Source organism: Prosopis cineraria, unplaced genomic scaffold, assembly GCF_029017545.1.
Source record: "Prosopis cineraria cultivar Desert tree isolate PC_DT_omini unplaced genomic scaffold, ASM2901754v1 PC9, whole genome shotgun sequence".
NCBI classification, from domain to species: Eukaryota; Viridiplantae; Streptophyta; class Magnoliopsida; order Fabales; family Fabaceae; genus Prosopis; species Prosopis cineraria.
The window spans coordinates 27,359,309-27,385,708 of record NW_026555340.1 but is presented as its reverse complement, the minus strand read 5'-3'; the positions used below and the strand labels follow the sequence as shown (position 1 = coordinate 27,385,708).

Genomic DNA, 26,400 nt, shown 5'->3' with positions numbered 1-26,400 from the left:
ATTAGATTTTTCAATAAAAACGTAATGCCTGGACTAAAATTGAAAAATGCATTTTTGATCCCTTTTAATCAGTTTTTCAAGACAGATTTTGATCATTTTACTTACTAAGTTCTGGTGATCTCTATATTACCTGTTACCGGTACCATGCTACTTACAACTTTCGTTGTGCCACCAGAGTTTTTTGAGATCAACCATTTAAGGAGATGCAATATTTTTTTTAATTTTTTTTTTTTTACCAGAAGGAGAGATGGAGTTTAAGAGGAGAACTTTGCTAGAAGATGCGTGGAGCCTGGAGGGCTTAATTCTTTTGCTAAAAATATACATTAGCCATGATGTTAAGCTTAACGTATTTAAATAAAAATGATTTTTTTTTTGAAAATTCAAGTACACTTTTTTTAAAATAATTCTTGTAAACTTTTTATGTTTGTGATAATCTTTTACCTTACATGAGCAAAATGCACATGCCACATCAATTTTTACATGTGGATTTAATCCATTTAATATAAGTAGTTATTATTTTCGTCTTTCTTGGAGCAGTATTTATTGATTAGATAGGTTGTTATTTAAACAAAGTTTGGTGATTAGATAAGTTCATTTAGTGTTATTTTCTGTAATATTATTTCTTTATTGATGATCTTTTTTTTTAAATTTTCCTTCTTTATATTTAAATAAATTTTTTTTAATTCCTTCATTTTCATTAGCACTGTAAGTGAAATATGATCTAGATATTTATGGTGATAATTATTCTGTCTTTATTTGTAAGATTCTTGTGATTGAATATAAATATATGCAGTGCTGGTATTATTGTATTCCTGGTGAATGTTGTAATGAGTTTGGGGATCTTCCCCTTTAAAAGATTGAGTTATTTGTATGACTATTGTAATAAGTATAACTCAAATATATTTAATCATTTTTATAGGCAGAATATGGTTTGTAGCCAATATTTTTATTTAAGTTATTTTATCAGTATTTAACTTAAAAGTTATCGATTTTCTTAAAAAATAATGTCTCTACTAATTATTTTTAACAATTATTATTCTGGTGCCAATCCCTTCTGCTTTTGTGTTGCATGACAGGTTACTAATTACATGCCATCTTTTATAATGCAAAAACTTATTACAGCCCCATTAATTATATAAATAATTGTCCATGACATTACCCGTTCTTTATATAAGTTATTCTTACCAATGTTATCAATATCAATAAAAAAAATAAGAAAAAGTGAATAAAATTTTAAATATGTTCTTATATAATAACTCTAAAAAATAATGTCATATTACTTTTTAATTTATTATGAAAAATAATTTTAAAAATATTTTTCAAATATTACTTGAAGAGCAGCATTATGGTTTTTAAATGAGACCAAATTAATCCTCTAAATTGTACTTTATAAATGAGACCAGAGGAAATATACTATAATAAATGCTATACTATCATTTATGTCACAATTGTATTCATAAATTACATTTATGGAAAAAAATAAGAATAAATAAAAAATATCTGCACAAAGTATCCATTATATGATTACTGTTGTTCATCAATTAAAGTTTATTTGATTTATTGAATTTCTTGAATAATAAACATTTTATTTGGTGAATTACAATTTCTAATTTTAATGACAAAATGTTTTATTTATTACAATTTTAATTACAATTTCTAATTTTAATTACAATTTTAATTTTTTTTTGGGGCAACAAATGGTTTTGAATGAATCAGTTAAGGCTTTGGGCTATTAAGTCGGGTCTGGCCTTGCCATGTCATACCATTTTTACACAGTCGGTCCAATTCTATTTATAAGGCACTGGAGAAGAAATTTTTTATCCCTTGTCCTTAATATAAAGCAAACTTCTACCAAAATATATATATATATATATATATGTATATATAAAAAGAAAACGGTAAGATTTTTTTTTTAACATAAGGTAAAGTGAAAATAATTAACATTTTTTAATTTTATCCCTTATTTATTTATAATTGTTTGAATTTTTAGGTAACATTTTATTATGATTATTGATTGAAGGAGGGTCAAATTGAAAAAAATATACTATATATTTTTAATAATTTTAAAGATATAGTAACTATTATTTTTCAATAAGCACGAAATTAATTCAGTTTATCTTATATTAAGAATCAAAGCATGTCATTGGCTTCTTATCATAAGTTTTCTCTTTTGTCCCTTACAATGTTGGGAAAAAATATTATTAAAATATATACATTAGGAATAAAATTAACACTTATTAAATTTAAATACAAAATTAATCAGTCTTAAGAGTTTTTTTTTTGCTGTGATAAAATTTATTAAAAGTAATTTATGAATAAGAATATATTAGGAGAATTGACTTTTTGGAAACTCTTATAAATGCCAAAAATTGTGAAGATTCGTGTACAATTTTTTTTGAGATTATTTTTAATTTTTATCTTAAATTTCAGGTCGTCATAAATGGATGTGGTCAGCCTGCAAATTTAAATGAATAAAATATTTGGGTTCTGCATTAAAATTTTTAATCTTAAGGGGAACAAACTATGATGGTGATAATATATTCCCTCTATTTTTAAATATAATCAAATTTTAAGTAACTCACACAAGTTAAGAAAATTGATTAATCCTACTATTTGTGTCTGAAGTTGAAATGTTTGGACTAGAATGTCCTTATAATTAATGTTTACTTTTTTACTAATTTAATGATACAATCCATTTATGAGGAGTAATTTGAAAAAAAAATAAAAACTCTTTTTACCTCTATATACAAGGTACTTCTTTAAAAATCAATTCTTTCTAAATATAAGGGTGTCATTGAGATTTTTGAATAATTAGATAATTTTGCTCTATTCTTAAAAAATAGAAAAGATATTAATTATGTACTTTATACTCCACCACCATAATATTAATTGTGATTGTGATGTTATTTGGGATAAAACTAAAAATTATTATGATTTGATGTTATTTTAATTAAATAATAAAATTTTATTAATATATGAAATTTGATTAAAAATATCTTATACATAAAGACCAATGATTAAAAATCTAGACTGAACTGGATGATCGGATCGTCAACCAATTTGAATTTCGGCTTGATCAACATGAAAAAATTGTTTGGAGGGTTGGATCACTTTGAATTGGTGGTTAGATCGAGAATCAAGATCAAACTGATAACCAAATCTAATTTTTAAAAACTAAAATGTTAAAAAAAACTCTTTTTTTTCATTTTTTATCAAATTTTTTATAAAATGATTAATTTTTTTAATCATTTAATATCATATTGTACAGCCTATTTTAAAATGAATGGGCATTACATGGGTGTGCAGCATAATTTTTTACTTTTCACAATGGAGGGGAAATTATTTTATAGACCGTTGCCATGTAGGAGAATTTGAGGGAGCCCACGGTGTAATCATTGGGAGTAAATATGGCGGTGTTCAGAATGTTGATAAGTGATAAAAATAAGTGTACTTTTATCGATACCCCTTGTGATTTTGGTTTAAGTTTATTGTTCTGTTTTTCATGGTTCAAGTCTAAATGTAAATCAATACCTCGTTTTTTTGTTATGGTTTTAGTTTTAACTTTTTACACTTTTTATAGCTTACATTAATGAAGGAAATCTTTTTTACATCTGCCAACATTGTGAAGCAGCAATGTGATATAATGAGCGGGTCAAAATGGGTTCAATGTGTGGGACTTTGACTTTTTACAATAAGGTTTGTTCTTCAACAATTTTTCTGATACAATGTGCATTTGGACCTCTGTATTACACCCATAAATGCATGCAAAGACTAAAATATTTATGTTACTGGTTGGCCAACTGATTAATTGAGATTAAATACTTTGGCAGATTCAAGCTTATTTCTTTGTGGGTTTTTTCTCTTACATATTAATGGTAATTTCTAATATTTTGCAGCTAAATCTCTAGAGTTGTTTTTGCAAGACGTATGTGATTGTACCTACAAGTCCACTACATTTGTGAGTCCGGGATTATTATGATCTTTGTTGTTTTTATTTGTTATTTACCCTGCTAATGAATTTGAACTAACTGAATAACATGACAGTTTTATTAATATCATTCTATTTATTTTCATACCTTTGAATTTAATTAATTTCTATTATTGCTTAGAGTTATAGCGTGTAATTTCTATTCGCGAGGAACTTATTCAGTCTCCAATTGAATTAGAGCCAATGATGTTATTTGAAATTAAACTAAATGATGGTCACTGTCATATTACATTTTTCAGCCATTTAACCATATTATTAATGGCTCCTCTATATATTTGAGTCGTGAACGTTTTGTACATGAGTCGTTTAATTGCTCTTGATTTGTACACGGCCATTACGTTAAATATATACAATAGACCGAATTTAATATGACTTATCTCCCGTGAGCTATAATTAGATGCATTAAACACAAGTATATGCATATAGTCTGTTTTGGAATTACCCTCGCTGACACTCGTTGTCCTAAAATGTGGGCTACAAAGACATTATCATATCCCATTTTCCCTTGGTATTGGGATATTGTCAAATAAATTTCGTAACATTATTTTTGACACGGTTATTTATGTTTATGTTAAATTAATTAGTAATACATCCATCTTTAAATTACGTTTGCAAATAAGGAGGGTATTTCCCCCTCTTAAGAACCAAAACCTTAAATTTGATAGTAACATTTCATAATATATATATATATATATATATATATATTGTATGTAAAATAATTAGATTATATTATTCAATTATAACTATGTTGGAACATCTAAACATGTATATGTAGTTTGGTTTCGTCTTTGGGAATTCTTTATGGATATGATGACATTTTGACGAGAGGGGTATTTTTTAAATTTTTAAATTAAACATTATATAGTTTAACGATAACCTTCCGATACTCTGTGAACTTTCCTTTATTATCTACAAGTTCAAGAAAAAAGTCATAGCTTCATGAACATTTTTCAACAAACACTTGTTGACGATTTTATAAGTTCTCCGATTTTTAATTGAATTTTCTTCAATAAAAGATACTTCCTTCGTTTAAAAATATAAAACATTTTTTAAAGAGTTAGATATTTAAAAAAGTAAAAGTTTTTAATCTTTTGAGATATAATCATTACCTTTTTTCAAAAATACCCATAATAATAATAATTTTATATTTATTATATAGTGTTTAATTAAAGTAAATATGAAAATATAGAGTTAATTGAAAAATAGATAATTATTTTATTGAAATAAAATTTAGTTAAAAATACTTTTACATTTTTTAACAGAAAGAATATATTTTTTTTATTATAAAATGGGCTCTCTATCATTAAATCTTAACTAATATTTGATTGACTAGTTTCAAAAAATTGATCCATGAATTTTCCGTGCAACGTACGAGGTCCTTCCACTAGTTCCTTATTAATCTAAGGATGGAGATGGAGTGGGGGACAAAAAACAAGAAGACGACAACCACGATGAAGAAGAAGGATGTGGAGGGACGCGCAAGGGAGCGCCGCAGAGAGGATCTGCTTCCGTGCTTTATGCTCACAGGCTACAAGCCTACAATAGACCTAATTCACCCGGCATCATGTGGTCTTTTTCAGAAATATAATTGAGTTGAAAACATTACACCGGACTTGGATATGATGCATAACAATGGCAATATGCTTTTTTCATTTCTTCTATTTAATGTTTTGTTTTTCTGTGTCTAATATACAATATTAAATAAACATTATCCATGACTTACGAGTTATGAATAGCAACTAACATTTGTTATATATTTGATATTAAATATTAATATTTTATTTCTCTGCCTAATTCCAAACAAAAGTTTTAGCGGGTCTGATAGGATATGCAGCTTAGCAATTGAGAGCCATGCTGCCACAACAGAGAATAGCCTTGATCCTCACATAATGAATACCCTAAGTTTTGGATCCAAAATAAATATGTAGGAGCAATGGCAACGCTGAGCAAATACATATTATTAAGTACTGGAAATATGCTAGGAAAGATATACATGAAAAATCAATAAATTACATGAAATTTATGTAAATTCATAAGTAAAAGACAGGGGCAAGGGCCTCTAATATGTCCTTATCTAATGCCCCAACTTCTTAATTTTATTTTTCATTTTTCTTTAAATTATTAACTTTCATTTACAATAAAAGACATTTGAAGATCTTGATGTTTTAAAATGGTGAAGATTTACATTTTTTTTTATGATTTTTTAAACAAAAATATCACAAATACACCCTTTTACTTTTAAAAAATCATATAAAAATACAAATCTTCACCATTTTAAAATATCAAGATATTTATTTAAAGGTTTCTTGTTTTATGTAAAAGCCAATAATTAAAAAAATATTAAAAAAAACAAAGTTGGGAAGTTGAAACATTATAAGGGACAGTAAAAAAGGCACATGAGAGGCCCTTGGTCCTAAAAGACACGGGCATAGATTACAGAGTGAAAAGAACTACGTAAAATTTGACAAACAACATATTAATAAAACCGACGCAGCCTACCAAGACTACCGCAACAAAAAAAAAATTAAAAAAAGTTCAAAGTGCAAGGGAAGGAACAGCTACTGCTTTTAATCTTACTATATATATCAATGCCGATAGAAACAGAACTTGGAATTTTCTCGACGGCTACAATATGCATTGGTTAACTGTGCCTCCACCGAACCCTTTCATATTTACTCAAGGAGAGAACTTTGCAATCAGCTTATCGACGTGGATAATGATATCATTTATTCGGGGCCTCACAGCAGCCTGAGGCTGAAGCATCCATGTCACAAACTGATGAAGAGCTTCTGGATATGGGGGCTTAGGTCCAGCTGGCCATTTGACCTGAGCATTTACAATGGCCAACTGCAGGCTTCCTCCAGATTCTCCTAGTGCATATTCAAATGGAGATACGCCATACCTACGGAATAAGTCAGTCATTGCTGAACAGACGTACTAAACCAGGTAAACTATTGTTAGCAAAAATGGAAAAATAACATCCATTGCCAAGACGAGGGCAGTTATAATGGTATTGAGTCGCCTTTGGAGTCCAAAGCCCTAAATATCTCACTTTTTCAAGGAGGAACTTTGTTCAGGGCCTCAAAGCTAAGGATGATATTTTCTACCCCATCCAACTGTTCTCCCTCCCTAAATAGGTTCCACTCCAAAAACGAAAAACCAAAAAAAGAAATCTAGATCAACTCTGCTTTGTTCTTTCCGTGTAATGCAAACCATGCACGCCCTGAACTCTATTACATATGTTAATTTACACTCCCTCTGGTCCTAAATATAAGATCTAGTTAACTAATTTAAGAAAATTAAGGAAATTGGCTAAGTTGGTTATTTGCTGCCATTCTTGCATAAAAAATGTGTCACTTTCCCAAAAACTCCATTCAATGTGAGAGACAGACAATGAGAAAAACTCAAATTAATGAGGGTAATTTGGGGAAAACAAAAAATGAGAGACAAAGAAGATTGAGGCCCTATATTTAGAATCAAAACAAATCCCCCAACCGGGTCTCGTATTTGAGACCAAATGGAGAAGTGTCTAAATGTTCAAATGGACATCAAGGCTTCAGAATCAAAACGCAATGCATACACAAAAAACTAAGCACATATGAAGTGATAAGACAAATGTTATTTGTGGAATCAAGGCATAGACAATATAAATTATTAACATAAAAATATAAAAAAATCACATGTAAAGAAGGATTAATCCTCACATTATCGCATACAATGTGCATCCCAGCGACCATATATCAGTTCTTTCATCAATATCAGCATGGCTTGGGCAATCCCACAGCTCAGGAGCACGGAAAGGAGCAGAGCAGTGTTCGGCAGCCCATTCCTATCAAGAAGTTAAAAATGTAACAATCACCTAAGTATAAAACCCAAGCCTGATAACTGAAGTGAAACTTTGGTCCTTCTGATACACATTATATCAGAACATCTAGTTTTTTAGATTGTCACAATAAAAATCTAAAACGAGTGATGGAGTTTTTTGTGAATTAAAAATGTGCCACCTAAAGTATGACAACAAAATGATAAAAGACCACAGAATAACTTGATGATGTGGAATGTCATATCATATGCCTCAAGGTTCAGAAATATTGTGCTTTGCAAATATGGCAAACCAAATTGCCAAGATTCATGTAGATACTAATGGTAATGTAAGAAATGGGCACATGAAACATCAACACTATATAATTAATATAGCGATGAATAGAAGCACCTGCAGCTGTAATGCCTCTTGTCGGGAGCGAATTTGCCTCTTGGCAGGTTGAGAACTGCCAAAATCCATCAGTATGGCAAGAGGCGATCGTCCTTTCCTATGTGTTATCAGAACATTCCCAGGTTTGACATCATTATGCGCATATGGAGGATCTAAACTGTGCATGTGCTCGAGTCCTGCACAAAGCTGTTGAGTTGATTTCACTCGGTTAAAAGGCTTTTACTACATTTAAGCTATGGCTTTGTGAGTTTAAAGTAATATAAAACCTTCAAACATGGATTATAGAAAAGCAATCTGAAACGAATGTTTTAAGAATTTGAACCAATTATCAAAGATAAGAAACGATTCATAGTTTAGCAGCTCGACTTGCATGTTTTCCTGTAACACACACCGTTTCATTAACGAATATCAAGATACATACTATGTATATCATGTTTTAAAAATAAAGGATACACGTGTTATCAAAAATGTAAGAGAAGTATAAATATTCTTATAAATTAATTAAATATTAACAACATAAAAATTAGCTGATTCTTGTTTCATAGGACCAGGATATTATTTAATGAATGTTGGCTTGAACTAGTCTTTTTCTCTTTTCGACAATTTTTAACTAGTTATATTTTTCCTTTTTTTTTTTTAATGTAACTTGTGCTTTCAACTTTTCATCTTCGGACTTAAGTTTTAAATGGCTTTCAATTACATTCTAAGAATTGCCTTCTTCATCAGACCAAAAGTACCATCCTTTCATTATTCAAGAACCAAAATTACTAGATAAACAGAGGGAGGAAGATAGAAGGAAAGAGACGATGATGAGAAAGCAAGCAATGCATTTTTGGATCAGGACCATGTCAGCCACTCATCCTTTCTCCTTAAAACAGTAACTCCACACTTTATTTACTCTCTCTTCTCTAAACCATGCATCTCTGCAATTGCTTTCTTTTTCCTGTTCTGGAATTTTTTTTCAGTTTCAGAGATGGAAGAGAACTCAGCAATGAAAAGAATTGCTCAATGCTCGACCATAAATGAAAACAGTAACAGAGCACTCTTACATATTGGTGCTTTAACCCTCAAGTTTTAGGGGTCAACCAGACCAGAGAACCCGTTGGTTTAGTGATTGAACAGACTGATTGGGCTCCTAGAACCATGTACGAAACTGAGACAGGCCAGAGAATATCATATTTCTTCTCTCTCAATGTAAATTTTTAGATAACCAATTTATATCGCAGAAATTGCTAGATTGATATTTTAAAAAAGTGTTGCCAGCCAAACTGTTGGCAATTTATAATTTTTAGTTGTTGGATTGATCTTTAAAGCACACGCACATAAGTCAACAAGCGTGAAATGTGTACAAAACAGATGATTTTCCTTTACCTGCCGAAATATTTGAAGAACATCAGAGGTAGAGTAGAACTCCTTCTTGGCTTTCATGGTTTTGGCATTGTCTAGCAACGTTCCATCCAAATGAACTGGAAATAACAAGTATGCTTCATGGTTCCAAGATGTTTCTTGGGTAGGCTGTCAGGAAAAACCACATTGAAGGAATGAAAAAGAGCCTAATATAGCAAAGGATTTAACACAGTGTTACACATCCCAGCACTAAGAATATATCTTCTCTTTTTATGAGCCACACTGTAACAACACAAGGACTTTCCAGATTAGAAAACCTAGAGAATATCCATGTCACACCGCACAGCTGCAAAATTCCCAATCAAGTGCGGAAAACCTAGACCCTCCTCAGCAATATAAGATAGACGTGCTGATATATCGGGGCTTTAAAATAAACATCCATATAGAATTTATCGTTTTGTTGAATAGGAGCCTAGCATCATTCTTGCCAGCAATTACTTATATTACCTCAATAAAATTTGCTCGAATGAAAATTACCTTAACAGAGATGATTGCATGATCAAGAAGCGGGAGCAGATTTCGATGACTAAACAGTGACGAGACACGGATCTCCTCCCTCACCAACTCCAACTGTTCACCATTCTGAATGAGGATCTTTTTCATGGCATAAATTCCATCTTCTGCAGAAAGGAAGACCATAACGAAGTTCATAATTCATAATTATATAGAAACTCCTCCAACTGTAGACAAACAACCTGGAAAATTCTGAACTTACAGATCACCACCACCATCAAAGTGAGAAACATGACAGGATATTTATCATCATTTTTTTACCATAATCCATGACGGGATAATTATCATCTCCATTTTATCAAAAACGCATTACTTTGCCGCGTAATCAATAGACGTTAACTAGCGCGCAACAAGGAAGAAGCAAGCATACAGATCTCGTTCAATCGAGAATATGTCTATCATGCCCGGAGACCAAAGTTCATAGAAATTTTTATCCAAGCTTAAACATCATAAATCACACACAGTGGTAGCGGTTGAGATAGGAAAGGGGAGATACTCCAATGAATGCAGTATTAAGAAGCACAGATCAAACCTTATTCTTGATCAGATTGGAGTGTGCCCACAAAATCTAAATCTCTGTATGCCTTTATTTCTATTATTACCCCTAACTCGTGAATAAAGGGAATTACTATAAGATTCCCACAGAAAAAAGGCAGATCACAGATTGTTGTACTTTTTATTCAATGAGGCAAATAGAGTAATTTGGGTTAAGAAGGAGAAGAACCGAACCAGATACATGAGAGGAGTCTTTAAGCTTCTTAGAGAGACCACCGCCAGCAGAGGAGGGAGAGGAGTCAGCGACCACCTCCCTAACCAAATAGACGAAGGCGAACCCACCTTCCCCGAGCTGCCTGACGATTCGGAATCGGTTCTCATTGATCCAGACATCCCCTCCTCCATTAACGGCGTCGTATAGCGCATTCAACCCAGAAAACGAGCACCCCATCTTTCTTCTGCTTCTACTGCTTCTACCAGTGCATGTAGATCCTGAAATCCGTCCTTTTGTTTCTCCCTTTCAGCCTTACTCCCCGTGAAAAGAAACGAAACAGGAGCCCCAGAAGGAATTTGGAATCCAGGACCTGATTTCACCACAATGGAGTAACCAGACTGATTTTTATTACCCTCCCATGACTCTGGTGTATTCCGTTTTTTGATCCCCCTCCAATTTCAACCAGTGCACCGAATTGAGCCGTCAATTAGAGTTGATTCGAGCCGACCTTTTTGAACTTAAACAAATTTTGGGCGAAACCACTACTTTAATATGTAACATAATAAATTAAATTTTAAAGTCCTAAAATAAAATTAAGACTGACTTTTTTAAACCCTTGTATATTATTATGAAAAAATTAAACATTTTTAACAGTTTGAAACTTAATTTTATTTCATTTCACTGTTAAGTGTATTTTCATTCCTTTTTCCTTGATCTTCCAAGTTTTAATTTAAAAAAAATTAAATAATATTGATATTAATAACAATAATATTGATAGAATTTAATTGTTATCAATGTTTATCTTGTGATGTTGCTATTTTTTATTATTGTATGAATTATTTTAAATTTATTTTTTTAAAAGTATTAAAATATAATTGAGTTCAATAAGATCAACAAAATTAGACCTGACCTCTTAAGAGTCAAATTTTTAAGGTTACGTTGATTTTAATCGACGGACTCTGACACTAAACACACATTTTATTTATTTATTTTGGCACGCCCCTCTTTGATTTGCACGCGCCGTCTGAGTCAAAATCAGTCAAGGGCCCATGATGTTATTTCCCTCCCAATTCTGATGTTATTATTTAAAGAGTTGGAAAAAAAAAAATTATGTGCATGCATGCGAATTACTATTGTCATTTGATAATTGATTGGTTTGTCGCCTTTTTGTGAGGATGAGGGGGGAAAATTGAAATTATATTTAGTTATTCATCTTTTAATTAAACTTTTTAAAACAAATACATACGATTACTGAATTTATCATTTCTTTTTACAAGATCGAGATATTGAGAAGATAATTAATGAATAACCAATCTAATTCTCAATTCGGGGAATTTACCCCAAGGCTGGCTGGATACGGATCCCCCGTCCCTTTTCTTTTATGCTTTTGATTTGAATTTGTCGGTGGTAAGGAGAATGTGTACTGATTTTTCCCTCCTTGAATACCGTTTCCTTGGCTGATATTTATTTATTTTTCCTCAAGACAAGTTTGTCATATTAATTTGAAATTTGAATATAATTGATTATTTGGGGTTATCCAAACGGGCTGAATGTGATTTTAGATTCAGTGTCATTTATTTATGTTAGCAACTTAACAAGCGCAAGAATGATACGGCGGTAGAAATTTAGTCCGGTAGATATTTATTCAAACACGGCGGTAAAAATCCTGTTGAGGGCCATCCACGTGCCTTGTAAACCCCCTTTTTAACCGAAATCGTATGCTCCCGACCTCTAACAGGTTGAAGGGCGTCAAGCCGTCAACTGAAGGATCTAACAAATTCTTTACTCTTTTTCTCTAAAGGTTCGCGTCTCGTGCTTTTTAGTTGCCTCAGTTCATTCTCTGTTCTAAAGCAAGTGATCGCTGGATCATCATTCTCCTCATAATGTTAATCTTATTATTTTGTTGTGGATAGCCGTACCTCCAGTTTTAATTACATAGCTGTTTTCGGTCCCAAAAAAAAAAAAAAAATCCATAGCTCTTAATTTTTGTCCAGACTTCGCAGTACAGTTTGATAATTCCAGAACGTATTTTAATTGTAAGTTTATCACGGTTTTCCTCTCTCTGTTGCAGTTCCTCAGGCTATTTGTCCTGTTCATTTTTTTTTTTTTTGTTCCTGGTTTATATTGCATGGGAAGGAATTACTCTTTATTTATACCTCTTGTTTCTGATTTAAATTATAGTGCCTCAGGCCTTTTCTTTCTTTCTTTAAGATTTGCCGTGAGAAATTTTTGGATTTCTGCATAATTGCTTTTTCTGAAAATATGCTGTGATGCAGTGCAAGATCTAAATGTTTTCCCTAATGTAAGATGACAGTATAAAGCTAGTCTTTATTGGTTTATATGAGTCGAAGTTGCTAAAATCCATTATAATGATATTATCAATTAATTGCTGTATATCCAGTAAATTTGATACGCAGAAGTTAAATGCATCACTGTTGTTTTTATAATATTATATATGTTTCTGTTTTTTTTTTTTTTGGGATAAGCGATAATATACGTTTCAAATGCGAAATATATGTGCTGCGATTCTATGTGCAATGTTCAAGTCATTCGTTTTGTTGTAGCACTGTTAGCATATTTTTTATGTGGCATTTTCATTTCCCAGGTCCTTTTGGGCCGCCTATAGTGTTGACATCCTTAGTTTCCCTAATGGCACCACAAGATACTGCCCCTACTGTTGAAATAACCCAGAGAACTTCTGGTCTACTGCGGGATCAGGTTCAACTAGTAAAAAGAAAAGACTCTGACCGCTATGAAATTGTCTCAGTCCCAGATTCTCTCTCATTTGAGAAAGGTTTCTTCATAGTTATCCGTGCGTGCCAATTGCTCGCTCAAAAGAATAATGGGATAATATTAGTAGGCGTTGCTGGACCCTCTGGAGCAGGGAAGACAGTATTCACCGAGAAGGTCCTCAACTTCATGCCAAGCGTTGCTGTCATAACAATGGACAACTACAATGATTCTAGTCGAGTCATAGATGGCAACTTTGATGGTATGTTTTATTCTCATCAATTACATTAAGTCGATGACATGATTCAATAGGTTTCATTGATCTGGAAAGACATTTCTTGATTCTCTTTTATTGGCATGCTCAGACTTTATTTTCTCCATTCATTGTCAAGAACTGCTTCCGGTTGTTCATCTTTCTGGTCAACTTCCTAGAAATAGAACAGAGTCAATTCAAACCAGACTTCTAATGACATGATTCTTGGAAACAGATCCTCGGTTGACAGATTATGATACATTGCTCGAAAATATACACGGTCTCAAAGCTGGCAAGCCAGTTCAGGTTCCCATATATGATTTCAAGTCTAGCTCTCGCACAGGCTACAGGTACTGTTCCTTTCCACGTAAAATTTCTTGGGATATGAAAAAGGTTGTTTTGTGGCTTTAATCTAAATTACCCCTCATAGTGAAAGAACCTAAACATTAACAAAAACTTAGATGATAATAAAGCACTATGACATTGTGTAATTCATATGGCCAGCCCCACTGGGATAAGTGTCGTTATTGTTGTTGTAATGAAAGAACCTGAACACTCATTCACACACGCACAATGTAATAATAATTCAAGCTAACTGTTGATCTAAGTTATTACTACATCAGATAGGCCTTACATGGCGAAAGCCCTATTAGTGTCTGGTTGTCTTAAGATTGTAGTTAAAACAGTTCACCGAGACAAGGAACTACAACATTTACAGTCTGTGAGTGTGCTTGCGTGCGGTCAACTTTTTAAAGACACATGAAATACATGTGCACTTTCATGCACACAACTCTCTAACAGCCACAGACACTATGATACAGATATGCATACAAAACACATACATGCTCTACACAGGGATGTCGATTATGTTGGGAGGGACTATGGTGCAGGCTATTTAAGTTTTTATACACATAAGCACATATAAATGGTATCATTTTATTGAAGCTTCGATGCAGTTATGTATTTACTATTCATGTCTCAATTTATTTTCATACAACTTTTCTTATAGGACTGTTGAAGTCCCTAGCTCCCGTATTGTCATCATAGAAGGTATCTATGCCTTGAGTGAAAAATTACGTCCTTTGCTAGATCTTCGGGTGTCTGTCACTGGAGGAATACACTTTGACCTTGTCAAGCGGGTGTTGCGGGACATTCAACGTGCTGGTCAAGAGCCTGAAGAAATAATTCATCAAATTTCTGAAACGGTTTTTCCCTGATCCCATGCTAGATATATTTCTCCTGTCTTGGAAAAATGCACCATAAAAGAAATCAGCTTTAATTCTAACCTGATATCTTGTTTCTTGTGCAGGTATATCCAATGTATAAAGCCTTTATTGAGCCAGATCTCCAAACAGCACATATTAAAATCATAAACAAGTTTAATCCATTCTCTGGATTCCAGAATCCCACCTACATATTGAAGGTGATCCTCTTGTTCTTCATCATGCTTTACATTTTACATGTGCTTTCTGCATGATATATTATTGAAAAATTTTCATTGTTTCTGATGTTGTAGTCAACAAAGGGTGTGACGGAGGATCAAATCAAAGCTGTTATTCCTGCTGAGCACACTGAAACCACAGAGGAAACATATGACATATATCTTCTTCCACCTGGGGAAGATCCTGAAGCTTGTCAATCATACTTGAGGATGAGAAACCGGGATGGAAAGTACAATCTTATGTTTGAGGTTAGGAGATAAACAACTCTTTTTGTATAGGTATTTATATTTTTTGAGAGAATATACAAGAAGCAATAATTTTTTTTTTTTTTTGGATTTTGTTTCTGTAGGATATATTTATCAATTTTGTGCCAATGTCTGTTTCATTACTGTTCTTTATCCAATGTTTCATGATAAAAAAAATCTTCTATCTTTGATCAAGAAGCAAAGTCTCTGGCCTGAGTATCAAAACTATTTTCTGTACCATTGAAGCACGTTTTATACTCCTGTAGCTTTTCCCGAACTTCACTACAATAAGACTTTTCTTGTTTTCAGGAATGGGTTACTGACAGTCCATTCATAATATCTCCTAGAATTACTTTTGAGGTTAGTGTACGGCTTTTGGGAGGGTTGATGGCCTTGGGGTACACAATTGCAGCTATCCTGAAAAGGAACAGCCATATCTTTCATGATGATAAGGTGTCTATAAAAACTGATTGGTTGGAACAACTTAATCGCCACTATGTTCAGGTATAATAGCATACCATTCAGAATTTCCTTGCTTTGCTTACGTGGGTTGATAATGTGAGTCTGCCATTTGTTATAAGCTGAGCATTTATTTATAAAATTGTCAGATGTCGTTAATTAATTATGGAATCTGTCTGCTGTCATCAAAGGTATCGTTTGAAGAATTTGGAACCTTTATATACACAACAGTCGATGCATGTAGGGAGATAGAGAAAAAAAGGAGGGATGATTGGTGTAAAAATGAAATACAAACCTCATACATAGTCACATTCTTTGGTGTCACTTTCCACATGAATGTATTATTGCATTAATGCAATTTTGCATTCAAAGATGCCTTTTATTGATTTGCCATGCTAAGCATATAACCGTCTACTGAGAGGGTACAATAAATTTTGCAAGACTTGAAGAGGACCCGATTAATGTCCTGACTTACAATTCTGCTTTTACAATTATCTTATCCTTCAGTGATTTCTCCCACATGCTGAAAAAGTCACAGCAATGTTGACTCAGTTCTTATATGTTTATTGATTTTTGCCTTCTGCTTGGTAATTAAGGCCCGTGCCCTGGCTTTAGGCATTATTTATTTTAGGCCCAGGCACCTGAAACTCTGCGCTTTTGGGCTGAGCTTGAACCAGATTCCCGGATCCATTTCCGTGTATTTTTTTCACTCTTTTATACGAAGTATTTGGTTCATTTTGTGATAAAGGTGCAAGGGAAAGATAGAAACTATGTTAAATATGTGGCAGAGAAACTGGAGTTGGATGGTTCATATGTTCCTCGCACTTACATCGAACAAATTCAGCTGGAGAAGCTTATAAATGATGTGATGGTATGACCCTTCCTACAAATTTAATTATGCTCCACATATTTGTAATTTGTGTACTAATTTGGTCAAAATGCAGGCATTGCCAGATGATCTGAAGACCAAACTCAGTATAGACGATGACGTGGTTTTGAGCCCTAAAGAAGCCCTTTCAAGAGCTTCTGCGGATAGGAGAATAAAGCACCTAAATCGGTACTTTTGAATTTTCTTAGGCACTGGTGATACGCCCTCTGCTTTCTTTCATGATCGGAAGATTATTATTATTATTATTATTATTATTATTATTATTATTATTTGGATAATCAGGAAGATCAATTTCTGACTTCAATAGAAATTGAAAATATAAAGTAAAGCCCTGTGATGTTTTCCCATGTATGTTTCTTGCAGCAATTTCTCACACTCATTTTCAAATCAAAGAGATAAGAGTCTATCTAAGTTGACTAGATTAGCTATAAATAACCGAAGATTCGATGGACGTGCCCTTGAATCACCTGCAGCAATTGCAAACCAAGTAAGATATATCGCTTTCAGAAGTCATATCCTGGCTATCATTTTGGCTTCTCCATTCATCAAAGCACCAAGACTTAACCTGCTGTATCTCATTGTGGGTAACATGGAGGGAAAGTTTTAGTAGCATGCTGAATTAGTTGCTAGAAAAGGTGAAAAGGATAACATCATAACCATAATATGCAATTGGACCGCAAATTGGAAAGAAACCTAAGAGGAATATTCAATTTTAGTGGAAGTATATTCATCTGTTTGTTTGGCATAGAGGGGTGGCAAGAATTGATAGCTGTCTGTGTGAGGTAGAAGGTTTTTATTTTTATTTTTATTTTTATTTTTTTACCCAGCTAATTGATTCAATTAAACTCACTCGTGATTTCTTTTGGTTACAGGGAGTCATTACACAACTTTCTGATCAAATTTCAACATTAAATGAGAGGATGGATGAGTTCACATCCCGTATTGAAGAGCTGAATTCTAAGTTTGCAAACAGAAAAGTTTCCGCCAGTCAGCAGAACTTGTCTTTACAGTCTGAAGCTTGTAATGGTTCGGTACCCACTTCCCTCTTCCTTACAGGATTGGGTAATGGTTCATTGACTGGATCGCTGTTGCCTAATTCTTCATCATCTTCCCAACTGGCGAGGGAGTCCCCCTTGATGGAAGAGGTAATTCCCTTCATTTTTTTATGGGACATCTTCAGTTGACTTTTCTTTCCATCTTCATCTTCAGTTAACTCTTTTTTTCGTTGATGGAAGAGGTATGTTTTTTTTCTTTTGTTATATTTTCTGTTCCAGTATGTTGTTTTCGGGTTGACTCATGAAATTTAGATTTTATGGGTCTTTGTGTTTGTAATCTTTTTCTTTGTGATTTAATAAAATTTATCTTTCTTCAAAAAAAACTCTTCATTCTAAATAATTGGATATCATTACTGTTCAAAAACCCGATTATGGTTAGACGTTTGCATTATGGGAGGGCTACTTAAAATTTCCTCTCACACAGCCACACCTCAACTGGCTTTTATCAGGTTGTACTTATTTCACGGGGACAACGTCAAATCATGCATCAACTAGATAGTCTGAGCAATCTTTTGCACGAATACTTTGGAGAGAGAGCACGTCTAGGAAGAGCAAACCAGACAAGCAGGATGCCTGATGTTGACTTCACCATCCCGCTTGTTCTGACTTTGGCAATTGGTGCTGTTGGCGTCTTTTTGTTCAAGGGTTTGACATCCCATAAATAATGTTGTCCTTTAGCAATACAATTTGTGAATACCATCGCCCTTTCCTGTAGTTTTGCTGGACAACTGACCAGACGTTAATGACGGGAGGCAAACGATATATTCCAACCATATATGAAGTAATATCGGATGGCCAACGGCCAGTAGGATTCGAATGATGTGTGCTTTTTCAATACAAGGATATGTACGCCTCGCCCCCTTCTCGCCCGACCAATATCCTTGGTGGGATTACTGAGCTGGATACATCTTGTAGCCCTATTTTGTGGTTGTTATACATCATGTAGATTTGACAGGTTATTGGATGTAATGGTATGGAAAGCAGCTTGATAACTCCGGCTCACGTTTCATTGTGAAAATTTGCGGCCCACCTTGCATTGTAAATTGTTGAATATACTCGACTTCATCACAAGTATATGCAGCAATTATCTGGCAATTTCAGTCTGTGTTGGTGTCTTTATTTTTCCCTTCCCTTCCACTGTCCCCGTCAAAAAAAAAAAAAAAAAAGCCTTCTCCGCGTGCAGATCCTCTCAGAACTGTTTTGCCTCAGCGTCCCTAAGCGTGATCCTTCAAGAAATATATAATGTCTCATACTTTACCATATCATCCCATGTGAAGATGATTTCATCTTAAAAAATAATTATTTCATTAAATCGATTTTTTTATTTTATTTTTTATTTTCAAAACTTGTTCTAAATAATTACCCTACAGATTTTTACAAAGAATTTATACGTCAACTTATTCAAACCCTAACTTAACTTTTTTAATAAAAATTTGTTCAAAAAAAAATTTACAAAGTAAGCCAGATTATAAGGAAATGTTTACAGTACAACTTATTTAAATTCTAACATGATTCATTTAATAAAAATTTATTTCAAAAAATTTACAGAATAAGTCAGACTTATTCGAATACTGATATGATCTATTCAATAAAAAATTATTTAAAAAATATAAAGAGAGATTTTTTCAGAACAAATTGAAAAAAAATTAAAACAAAATTATTTATATATGAGATGATGCGATAAAGTATGAGATATTGGATATTTATTGAAAGGATCAGATTGGGACGCTGAGGCAAAACAATTGTGAGAACATCCGCATCCGGCCTCCCCCTCAACCTTCCAGAAGCCATTTGCAAAGCTCAAGGGCTGCTGCTGGAATTGAATCCACTTCCGTTGAGGATGTGATGTCATGAAATGAGACAAGAATTAACTCGGGGGAACAAGACACTGAGGATCGTGAAAGAGTTATTACCGAGGCACCTCAATGGGGATTCCATTTCCGTTTTCCTTTGCTTCCTTGTTCAATTCCCGCATACCAAGAGGAGGGAATTAGTCCGTCAGTTACCCATAGATTACGCGGGGGCTTGAAACGACAGCTAACTTAAACGGCAACAAGGGGATTTATACTGCTCAAACACGTGGCATTAAATGATTAAAAGTATTCACGCCTCTTTGACTCTCCGCTCAGGCACGGCTCACATGAACATGCAAGTGAACCATAAGAGCCCTCATTGGGCTCCAGTGGTTCACACAATCGCCGTATGTTTGACCGGTATGATTCTAGAGATTTCTCACTCGATCGGCTTAGCCCCTCGTGGGATTTGCCAGGCAGCAAGTTGATCCACCGAGACCCAAAATAAAAAACAGCGAGAAAGAAAAAGAAAAGGGGAGGGGCTTTAAAAGCAATCCTTTGATAGATGATATCATATCAGCCATTTATCCGAGGTAAAATGCTTTAACTGACCAAAAGAGAGTACAAATGAATTTGTGCTTCAAAAAGAGAAGCAGTAACCTCATTAACTTCTGATACAACTTGATCATAATCTGACTCTAGTTTTTCCTGTTCCCCTTTATCTAATTCCCCCTTAGCAGGCTTGGTCATCACCAAAACGCAGCAAGTTGGCCTCTTGGTCACTCCTGCACTTGCAAGGTCCTGGTAAATCACATAAAAGACTGACGGCATTAACATACGACCATAATTTATGTTTCTTAACATATTTCAACATCGCATAATTGCATGGCGCATCTTTTGTTATCCATTAAATCGAGAGAGAGAGAGAGAGAGAGAGAGAGAGAGAGAGCTGAATTCTAAAATGTTGATAGACTTCGAAGGTAGCTGAGTTCAAAATAATGGTTCAGTCATAACCTTTGAGGTGTACGTGATTCAGTGATTAGTGATTACAGTCTACAGAGTCCGATTTAGATCATACGGGTGGAATGGGGGCACTTTGTGAGTGGTCTAACGTTTTCAAATTAAACTCCTTTTTATACGTCCAGAGAAGCACTGGATAGAAGAAGATTCTGGTAGGTTGAAATTGAACAATACAAGCACTTTCAAACCTCTTGAAGGAACATATCTATATTGGGGTGCTTCAATATTTATTATAAATGGGAGGGAGATCCTTGAAGTCCCACGAATAAAATCAACAAGAAAAGAGATTTGTATTGGTAGGTGTTTTTCTCTTTGTTAACCCACCCTATGCTTACGGGTGGCTACTAGAGTCAGTTATTAATATATTATGAGATGTTCGATATAATTGTGATAGTTCATTAGTTTGTTATGACTGTATGCGTGTACACCTCAGATGACACACATTATATATACTGTACCTCATATTCAGAATCAGATTAATACAATTACCTTTACCCTTTCACTTTCTCTCCATCGGTCCATATCTTGACACAAGGGAATAGAAAAATAACAGCCCAATGATATTACTAAAAGAGATATAACGTCAAAATACAAGGTAAAATTGATTTCTTACTTCTTTCGATGGAACGTATATGTATGGGATTTCAGCTTCTCACATAAGATAGGAAGATGGGTAATCACATCAATTGGTGATATATTGCCAGCAATAACACATAATCTGCATTAACCAAAACAGAAGATTAGGGATAGATTTATTTTCCTTCTTGTATTGCGATGCAATTGACCAGAACTCAACAAAACAAAAACCGAACAGCATAATTAAGACAGGAGTTAAAGCATCTTCAAGCCATTGTTCGGGCTTAGCAACATCCCTGGCGAAAATAGATGCACGTTGAAGGCAATCATGTCCACCGCAGATGTTTCAAAAATCGACAGGTTCCATGTCCCCTTTCTAACTACTAATATCCAGCTAAGCTGGGTGGTTGTTGCGGAAAGCAAGAAAAATGATGCAAAGGAATCAATCAGAACAATCCCATTTCCAGACATTTTCAATCATTCTTTCCTGACAACCAAACGTAAACTAATTTTCTGACAGACAGATTAGGATTTTCAGAGAATACTAACCCTTTATGACCACGCCTTATACTTTTAACCACCTCCTTTACTCCTCTCTTTAGGCACTTGTGCTCAGAAGCTGAAAGAATCAGGGAACGAACGGTTACAGGAAAGAACTCGTTATACCCAAGCTATCAAAAACGTATCCAAACATTGCTTGCAGAATGAAAATAGCACACCAAGCATAAAATAGAGAACTAGCTAAAACAAGAAAGGAAAGAAATAGACGCGCGTGCAACGTAACACCTCGACGAACAAGTTTAAGAGCTCGCTTGCAGAGCTTCTTCCCAGCCAGAGGCTTGGCAATTGGAGACAGACCGAGCATTTTCTTCTTCTCCTTCTCCTTCTCCTTCTGCACCGACTTTTCGGCTTCACTATCGCTCCCCATCGCTTCCTGGAAGCGAAGGAATGGCAGTCGAACGCAGTGCCCTTTGTAGGGTTTCTCTTTTGTCCCAGCATAAGATTCTGTTACTTAATTTTATATGCTGGGCCCAACTCAAGTTCTTTTGAAGAAAACGATGATTGGGCGCAACAACATGGAGCAAATGTGGGCCTGACCCTTGTTATTGGGCTTAAGAGGATTGCTGGCATGCAATGGGCTCTATATAACATAGACCGTCATTGAAAATTAATTATTGTACCCAAAAAAAAAATTAGAATTTAGAATCCATTAGACTTTTTTGTTTTAATGGAATGTCACAATAAACCATACAAGGTACAACAATCAGTTCATGTCAAAGTTCATAAGATTTATCTGACCTTTGGGCGGATCAACAAAAATCATAGTATCAATACTATCAATAGAAGCCTTGCAAGTAAACCAATCCATACATAATACATCTATTCATTTCTTTAAGGGTATAGCAGAAATTATCATCCAAACTTTCATAACAATATCCTTGATTTTGTTGGCAGCATTAGAAAGAGAAGGGCTACAGTGAAATTACTCCAAATACGTGTGAGAGTTGTTAGCCTTTTTTTTGAATAAAAGAGTCCATTACGACATGATAAGGGGGTACTTTCCACCTCACTCAAACCCAAAATGCTGTGCTTGCCGATAACCTTTGATTGCTTGTAGATTTTGATGCTTATCTCTGGAGATAGGAGTTTGTTAATTTTTAAGATATTCGATCTACATTGTTTTATGTGTAATGTTAACTACGAAAATTTAAGATTTAAAATAAAAAAATTATTTTAAAAAAATCTATTGATCATGTACCAGGTATCAATTAGTATGTGGGTTCCTAAATAAAAAAAAAATCAAACACATCCCGATGATGTAATCATAAGTTTAAAAACTCAATAAAAATTAATTAATATTTTTCATATTATGAATTATTCCTATAAGTTCATCAATTTTAAGGGGGTAAAATTCATGTACTTGGCTTTACATGTTTAATGTACTTTTGCCCAATTAATGCTACCATTATCGATCAAATACTTTTATCAAATTGGGTTGTGTGGGCCTACAATGGATGAATAGTGAGCATTTCATGCTAGCCTGTGTTTATATGTCAACATTTAATTAACCATGTAATTGATTTTTAATCAATTTCTTGAGATGCAGTGTCAAGTTAGAGTGGCTAGGTTATTTGCCACGTTACGGATATTTCAAATTTTTCCCTCTAGTTTATATCAGTACATGCCATTTTTTAGGGATTTTTGACATGGGGATAGTTGGTTCCACATGTTTATATCCAATGATAGTCTAGTTGTTTTTAGACTGGCATGCGTCTTATGTTCCCAGCACAATGTATTGACATAGGTGTTGTTGCTTTTAAGTTTGTGACATTGAGGAGGGCTCTTCTGTGTCCTACGTTGGAGGTACTTAATGGCTTCTGCCTCTCAAGTATATTATGTGGGCTTGGATGTCTACTCATTCTACTGCATTGTTTTGTTCCAAGATCCTTTTCTCTATTTCATTATTAATTCGTATTAATCTAAGCAATCCACAAACCGTTGTCCACAACCATAGCAATGACAATGAAGAAGCCTCCCCATCTCCCCACCATTCCCTTCCCCCCTCACCAAATCCCTTCTTCTTCCTCCTTTCTTCTGACTAGACTAACTTATACAGCAAAATAGACATTAATTTTTTAGTATGAAAAGTGATGTCATTGACAACCTTTGTTCATGATTTCTTTTTCATCTCCATAAATTATTGGTTTTTAAGTTCTTTGTTGCTTTAATCTTTTAAGTTTATTTTGTATATTGTTAAATTATTCTAATCCACTCAATTGTTTTTATGTTTGATGTTGATTTTCTAGGTGGACAGTAGTTCTTTTGGTAGAGCTTCAATTGTTTCTATGCTATCTATACTTCTTCTTTTCGTTTTCTCATAGGTTCTCCTTTACCCTTCGTTTCCCTACTCTTATTTAGCTTAGGTGGTAGAGTCTCTCTCTTTCCCTCTCTTAATGACATAGGTGAGCTAAAGCTCTTGGCATAGGCGAGTTACACTTTTTGTGGTATATAATTATGCTCGTGTCATTACCCCCATTCCACCACATACCATTCTCTACATTCCTCCACCTGAAAATTTTGGTGTTTTCGATCATGGGAGAAGAAACACTAGGGGATAGATGTTATTTCCCTTACAAACTTATTCATCATTAGATTTGGGATTAATCTTTATCTATTTCTAAAATAATGTCTTTACACATTCCTTATCTTAGTTGATTAATTTGATTATCGCTTTATTTAGAAAATTCATGTAAGCTATATAAAAGGGCCAAATTCAATAAGATTTTTTTAAAATAATCTCATAAACAAACTTCATCTACCATAAAGAAATGTAAGAGTCATCAACTTCTACAAAATGTCACTAACATGGGGTAACAATTAAGGTGGGTTATGAGTGTTTTGTTCTTTGCTCTTTTTCATACCTTTTCATTGTCATTTTCCATAAGAAAGTTATTCTTTACTCTCTTTCTATTTAACTCATAGCATTTTTTTCACATTATAAAGATGGATTTGGGTGTTAACTCAACTAGAAATTGCCATAAATGTTGGAATTACACCAAGCATAAGAAGTGTTATGAAAACTTAGGTTAAAGTAATAAGTTTCGAGGTAATTATAGTTTTGTCATTGCCATTTTTCCAATTCCACATGTCTTGGACCCATTGTTATTATTTCACCTTAGTTTTCCCTTTATGATTTTTCCTACATTGCTACTTATTTTCCTCCCTTTCATTTGTGTATTAAATTAAAACTTAGTAAATTTGATAGCTTTGTTAGCAAGCATCAATGAATATAAAATAGTAGAGAAAAAGATCTATCTATGTTCAGTCTGCTTGTAATTTCCTTGCATTTTTTACTAGATATGTTGACATGCTTGATTAATGACATCTCTATATATAGTTTGAAGAAGTTTTTGTATCTTTACTTTAACTTATTGTGCTTAACAAAATGTTAAACAGGTCTATTTATTATCTTTTTTTCCATTTTTGATTGCAACCATGGGTCATCATATAAGCTATGAGTAATACTATGACTAAGAGATTGGTTTGTCATGTTTGACAAAATGAGAGAAGTATATGTGTTTCTAAATCTTGCTTTACTGCTATAACAAAACTCTTCATAACTTATTATTCAATCTAGTGCTTGATCTTTCATGCTCTTCAGTTGAATGGTTCTTATCAAAAATCTTGGTAGGTCATTTTCTATGTTATGTTGAAAAACTATTTATATACTAACTATGAACATATTTAATTATTTATAAACCACCAATTTTCATCTAGTTGACTTTCTATCACTTACCTCTATTACTATAAGAAAATCACAGTTCATCTCTTTTTTTAATACAAGACCACGGTAAAAATACTATACAAAAAGATCAAGGTCAGGTCATATCAGAAGACAAAATGCTTCTATAATCTACTGGAGTGTCGTCAAATAGAGTAGTATTAAAATGTTTGCTGGAGGCCTCTTAAGGTAGAAGATCGGCACAGTCATTTGCTTCTCTGTAGACATGTTCTAGAGTGACTTCCCAGCTCCTCGTGATGACATTTCTAATGCTTTTGATGATTTTTAAGAGTGGATGATTCTGGATCGATCTACCATTAATGAGGGATATGGCCTCCATAGAATTATTATAAACATTTATTTTCAAAATGTTTGCATTCCATTAAATGTTTAGCCCTTCTAGAATTCCTATAAACTCAATAATGGTAATGTATTGATAACCAAGGTTTTTAACAAAGCCTTTGATCTAGTTACCCTTGTCATCCTTAATAAGACCTCCACAGGCTGCAGCACCATTATACTTGAGTGAACTATCAATATCAAGTCTCACTTATCCAAGATTCGAAGGCTTCCAACTCGCTTCATGTTTGGTATTAAAATTGCTCAGACGGTCAAGCTTGGATTAAAGCTGTAGGTCATTTATAATTTATTGAGTGCTTAAAAAAGAAATGTATTTATCTAAATTATCATCTTCGAAGCAAACTTCCTTACATCTTATTTTCCAGATGTTCCAATAAGCTTGTGCAAAAAGTTTATTCCAAGGCAGTCCTCTAGTATGTATGCTTCCTACTTTATTATTAGCATTCCAAATAATCCAGTCCTGCAA

At 33.6% G+C, this 26,400-nt stretch overlaps 3 protein-coding genes across 5 annotated transcripts; 1 reads left to right on the top strand and 2 right to left on the bottom strand.

Moving 5' to 3' along the window:
• Window positions 1–5,911: 5,911 nt before the first annotated feature.
• On the bottom strand, window positions 5,912–11,319 carry LOC129321024 (uncharacterized). 2 transcript variants are annotated; one of them, XM_054966752.1, is made up of 6 exons: window positions 10,851–11,319; window positions 10,056–10,228; window positions 9,573–9,716; window positions 8,202–8,387; window positions 7,693–7,817; window positions 5,912–6,890 (listed from the first exon to the last, which is right to left on the bottom strand). In XM_054966752.1, the coding sequence occupies exons 1-6, from the start codon at window positions 11,065–11,067 to the stop codon at window positions 6,665–6,667; spliced, it is 1,071 nt and encodes a 356-aa protein (XP_054822727.1). In that variant the 5' UTR covers window positions 11,068–11,319; the 3' UTR covers window positions 5,912–6,664. The 2 variants fall into 2 exon arrangements, with proteins under 2 accessions (XP_054822727.1, XP_054822728.1); XM_054966753.1 differs by having other exon boundaries at window positions 10,086–10,228; window positions 10,851–11,318.
• A 1,173-nt stretch (window positions 11,320–12,492) lies between these two features.
• On the top strand, window positions 12,493–19,006 carry LOC129320734 (inorganic pyrophosphatase TTM1). Of its 2 annotated transcripts, none has more exons than XM_054966309.1 (12): window positions 12,493–12,631; window positions 13,436–13,822; window positions 14,049–14,163; window positions 14,823–15,018; window positions 15,123–15,236; window positions 15,330–15,503; window positions 15,810–16,004; window positions 16,708–16,830; window positions 16,904–17,016; window positions 17,212–17,335; window positions 17,721–17,993; window positions 18,328–18,552. In XM_054966309.1, exons 2-12 carry the CDS (start codon window positions 13,480–13,482, stop codon window positions 18,400–18,402), a joined length of 1,845 nt encoding a protein of 614 aa, XP_054822284.1. In that variant the 5' UTR covers window positions 12,493–12,631; window positions 13,436–13,479; the 3' UTR covers window positions 18,403–18,552. The 2 variants fall into 2 exon arrangements, with proteins under 2 accessions (XP_054822284.1, XP_054822283.1); XM_054966308.1 differs by having other exon boundaries at window positions 12,494–12,631; window positions 18,353–19,006.
• A 1,233-nt stretch (window positions 19,007–20,239) lies between these two features.
• Window positions 20,240–22,280, bottom strand: LOC129320581 (H/ACA ribonucleoprotein complex subunit 2-like protein). Its single transcript, XM_054966104.1, is given in 5 exon segments — window positions 20,240–20,497; window positions 21,330–21,370; window positions 21,373–21,434; window positions 21,842–21,911; window positions 22,079–22,280. Coding segments are annotated over 5 exon segments (513 nt in total). The 5' UTR covers window positions 22,221–22,280; the 3' UTR covers window positions 20,240–20,299.
• Window positions 22,281–26,400: the final 4,120 nt, after the last annotated feature.

What these genes read in the sequence shown, in the direction of transcription:
- LOC129320734 (XM_054966308.1), top strand. Translation starts at nt 13,480, where the DNA reads ATGGCACCACAAGATACTGCCCCTACTGTTGAAATAACCCAGAGAACT. An exon ending in TTCATCAAATTTCTGAAACG is followed by an intron (nt 15,019 to 15,122) that starts GTTTTTCCCTGA and finishes TTTCTTGTGCAG; the next exon opens with GTATATCCAATGTATAAAGC. An exon ending in AGAATAAAGCACCTAAATCG is followed by an intron (nt 17,017 to 17,211) that starts GTACTTTTGAAT and finishes TGTTTCTTGCAG; the next exon opens with CAATTTCTCACACTCATTTT.
- LOC129321024 (XM_054966752.1), bottom strand. Translation starts at nt 11,067, where the DNA reads ATGGGGTGCTCGTTTTCTGGGTTGAATGCGCTATACGACGCCGTTAAT. An exon ending in TTCGAGCAAATTTTATTGAG is followed by an intron (nt 9,717 to 10,055) that starts GTAATATAAGTA and finishes TTTTCCTGACAG; the next exon opens with CCTACCCAAGAAACATCTTG. An exon ending in TGCACATTGTATGCGATAAT is followed by an intron (nt 6,891 to 7,692) that starts GTGAGGATTAAT and finishes CTTATTCCGTAG; the next exon opens with GTATGGCGTATCTCCATTTG.